Here is a 3,604-nt window from a genome sequence, read left to right as displayed (position 1 = left end):
AGAGATGTGGTGATTGCCTTTCAGGTCATATTTCATTGTCTAGTCACAACATTCACCCCAAAATCGTCAATACCCTCAATAATAAGTTATGTAAGTATTTTGGACCTTTCTTCTGCTATGTTAAAGTGTCAGAAGATTATTTGATATTTTTGTGAAATTTGTTCAATATTTCAAGTTATATCGAAAGGTTTTTTTGTTATAACAGTTTCCTATTTTTAGCTTTCTGTTTCCACTTTGCTGAATTGTAGTAAGAGTGGGTTGCTATTTTTCTCCTTTTATTTTCGTGGATGTAGTTTAGCTACTATTTAAGCTTAGCAACATCAACAATAAAAGACAGTTTGTTGTGCAATTCTTTTTTGTTCTCAACATTCTGGTATCAGAGCCAAGGTGGTTTTGATTTTTCAAAGCAGCAGTCTTTGAAACTTTGCAGCAAAATGGCTATGGAAGGAAATAAGAATGAAGGAAGTTTTGTACAGCCGGTAATTCCACGTTTCGATGGTCATTATGATCATTGGAGCATGTTGATGGAAAACTTCCTTTGATCCAAGGAATACTGGGAGTTGGTCGAACCTGGATATATTGAACCAACTAGCGAATTGTTGCAAACAGAAGCCCAGCGAAAGAAAAATGATGAGATGAAGCTGAAAGACTTGAAAGTAAAGAATTATCTCTTTCAAGCCATTGATCGTACAGTTTTAGAAACCATTCTCAAGAAGAACACTTCTAAAGAAATATGGAATGCAATGAAGAAAAAGTTTGAAGGCAATGCAAGGGTCAAGAGGTCTCATCTACAAGCTCTTCGTAGAGACTTTGAAATTCTTGAGATGAAGTCTGGTGAAGGAGTGACAGAATACTTCTCCAGAGTCATGACGGTGGAAAATAAGATGCGGATTTATGGAGAAGATATGCAAGATGTGAAAGTGGTCGAAAAAAATCTACGCTCTTTAACAGAAAAGTTTAACTATATCGTTTGTTCTATTGTAGAGTCAAAGGATATCGATACTCTCACTATTGATGAGTTGCAAAGTTCTTTGATAGTACATGAACAAAAGTTTCAGCGACGAAGCAGAGAGGAGCAAGCCTTGAAGGTGACGAATGATGAAGGAAGAGGTCGAGGTCGAGGCAGCTACAGAGGAAGAGGAAGAGGAAGGGGTCGAGCAAATTTCAACAAAGCAAATGTGCAGTGTTACCGATGCCAAAAACTTGGGTATTACCAATATGAATGTCCTGAAAATAAAGAAGCAAACTATGCCGAAATTGATGAAGAAGAAAAAATGCTTCTAATGTCCTATGAGGAATTTCATGGAGTCAAAAGAGAAGATACATGGTTTCTTGATTCCGGGTGTTCTAATCATATGTGTGGTGATCGATCCATGTTTAGTGAGCTCAATGAAGATTTCTGACATTCAGTGAAGTTGGGAAACAACACTAAAATGGATGTGATGGGCAAAGGAAATGTGAAGTTGTTTCTGAATGGAGTTAATCATGTTGTTACTGAGGTATACTACATTCCAGAATTGAGTAACAATCTCTTGAGCATAGGACAATTGCAAGAAAAAGGTTTGACTATTTTGATCAAGGGAGAGGAATGCAAAATATTTCATCCAAAGAAATGCTTAATTATTCAAACAAAAATGAGCAACAACAGGATGTTTATTTTGCTAACCCAAACTTCTTCTCAAACACAAGTTGATCAGTGCCTTCAAACAAAAGCTGAAGCTGAAAGTTTATCTCATCTTTGGCATCGACGACATTTGAGTTACAAAGGTTTGAGAACTCTACAGTGCAAAAACATGGTATATGGGCTTCCTCAATTTAGTGCCTCAAATGCTACATGCACTGATTGTATCAAAGGGAAACAACATTGAGATCCCTTTCCAAAGAGGAGCACTTGGAGAGCAACACAAAAGCTGGAACTTATTCATGCAGATATTTGTGGCCCAATCACCCCTACATCTAATAGCAACAAAAGGTACATTCTGTTGTTTATTGATGATTATAGCAGGAAAGCATGGGTATATTTTTTGGTAGAAAAGTCAGAATCTTTTAACTCTTTCAAATACTTTAAGTCCTTGGTTGAGAAAGAAGCTGAGTTGCCTATTAAGTGTTTACGCACCGATAGAGGAGGAGAATTTAATTCATTTGAGTTCAATGATTTTTGCAAACAAAATGGGATCAAAAGGCAATTAACAACCATCTATACTCCGCAACAGAATGGTGTAGCAGAAAGGAAAAACAAAACGATAATGAACATGGTTCGTTCAATGCTATCGGAGAAAAATATACCCAAAACCTTTTGGCCGGAAGCAGTAAATTGGACCATCTATGTCTTAAATAGATGTCCTACCTTGGTGGTAAAAGATATCACACCAGAGAAGGCTTGGAGTAGGATAAAACCCTCAGTAGATCATTTTCGGGTTTTTGGATGTGTAACACATGCACATGTTCCAGATGCAAAAAGAACCAAATTAGACAATAAAAGCATTTCTTGTGTGTTATTGGGAGTTAGTGAGGAGTCAAAAGGTTACAGACTATATGATCCGGTCGGTGGAAAGGTTTTTGTGAGTAGAGATGTAATTTTTTAGGAAGAAAAACAATGGGATTAAGATGCAAAACAAATAGTAGCAGTACACTTAGATTTGGGTGATGGTGATGATGCAGATGAGGAAGAAAATGTGAGTGAAAATGAACTTGATAGTGACAGAGAAGATGGAGTTAGGGAGGAAGATCACATTTTTGGTGATGGTGGGCAAAATGTGAGGAATTTAAGGGAATCTCGTGAGAGGCGTCTTCCTACATGGATGGATGATTATATTAGTGGAGAAGGTCTTTCAGAGGATGAAGCTCATATGGCACTAGGGATATCAACTGATCCATTGTATTTTGAAGATGCTATACAAGATGGAAATTGGAGGCTGGCCATGGACAATGAAATCAGATCCATTGAGAAGAACAAAACGTGGACACTTGTTGAACTACCAATTGGAGCTAAAAGGATTGGAGTAAAGTAGGTCTACAAAACCAAATACAATGAGCACGGAAAAATTGATAAGTATAAGGCTCGATTGGTTGCTAAAGGCTACTCTCAACAATATGGAGTAGACTACACAGAAGTTTTTGCACCAGTGGCAAGGATGGATACAGTAAGAATGATTATTGCTCTAGCTGCACAAAAGGATTGGAATATTTTTCAGCTTGATGTTAAGTCAGCTTTTCTCCATGGTGAGTTAACTGAAGATGTTTATGTAGAGCAACCAAAAGAGTATCAAAAGAAGGGTAATGAGCACTTAGTTTACAAATTGCACAAAGCTTTATATGGATTAAAACAAGCTCCACGTGCTTGGTTTAGTCGAATTGAAACACATTTCATCAATGAAGGATTTCAAAGGTGCGATAGCGAACAAACATTATTCACCAAGAAAAGTTTGGAAGGAAAAATTACCATTGTAAGTGTGTATGTTGATGATTTAATTTTTACTGGTGATGATGAAACTATGATGATTGATTTTAAAAATTCCATGCTGCGTGAATTTGATATGACCGATTTGGGAAAAATGCGATTCTTTCTTGGGATTGAGGTGTTACAACAGTCTTCTAGTTTTTT

General features: G+C 36.9%; 1 protein-coding gene across 1 annotated transcript; it reads left to right on the top strand.

Moving 5' to 3' along the window:
- Positions 1 to 434: 434 nt before the first annotated feature.
- Positions 435 to 1,403, top strand: LOC150032470 (uncharacterized). Its single transcript, XM_090306918.1, has 2 exons — positions 435 to 479; positions 549 to 1,403. The coding sequence occupies exons 1-2, from the start codon at positions 435 to 437 to the stop codon at positions 1,401 to 1,403; spliced, it is 900 nt and encodes a 299-aa protein (XP_090163044.1).
- Positions 1,404 to 3,604: the final 2,201 nt, after the last annotated feature.

The sequence above is a fragment of the Benincasa hispida genome, chromosome 11 (assembly GCF_027475165.1).
Source record: "Benincasa hispida cultivar pf3 chromosome 11, pf3_genome.v1.1, whole genome shotgun sequence".
Classification (NCBI taxonomy): domain Eukaryota; kingdom Viridiplantae; phylum Streptophyta; class Magnoliopsida; order Cucurbitales; family Cucurbitaceae; genus Benincasa; species Benincasa hispida.
This window is presented reverse-complemented; position numbering and strand designations above follow the sequence as displayed.

Excerpts from the sequence above, each read along its gene's own strand:
- LOC150032470 (XM_090306918.1), top strand. The coding sequence starts at position 435 with ATGGCTATGGAAGGAAATAAGAATGAAGGAAGTTTTGTACAGCCG. Across the intron at positions 480-548 it reads AAGGAAGTTTTGTACAGCCG|GAATACTGGGAGTTGGTCGA; the intron begins GTAATTCCACGT and ends CTTTGATCCAAG.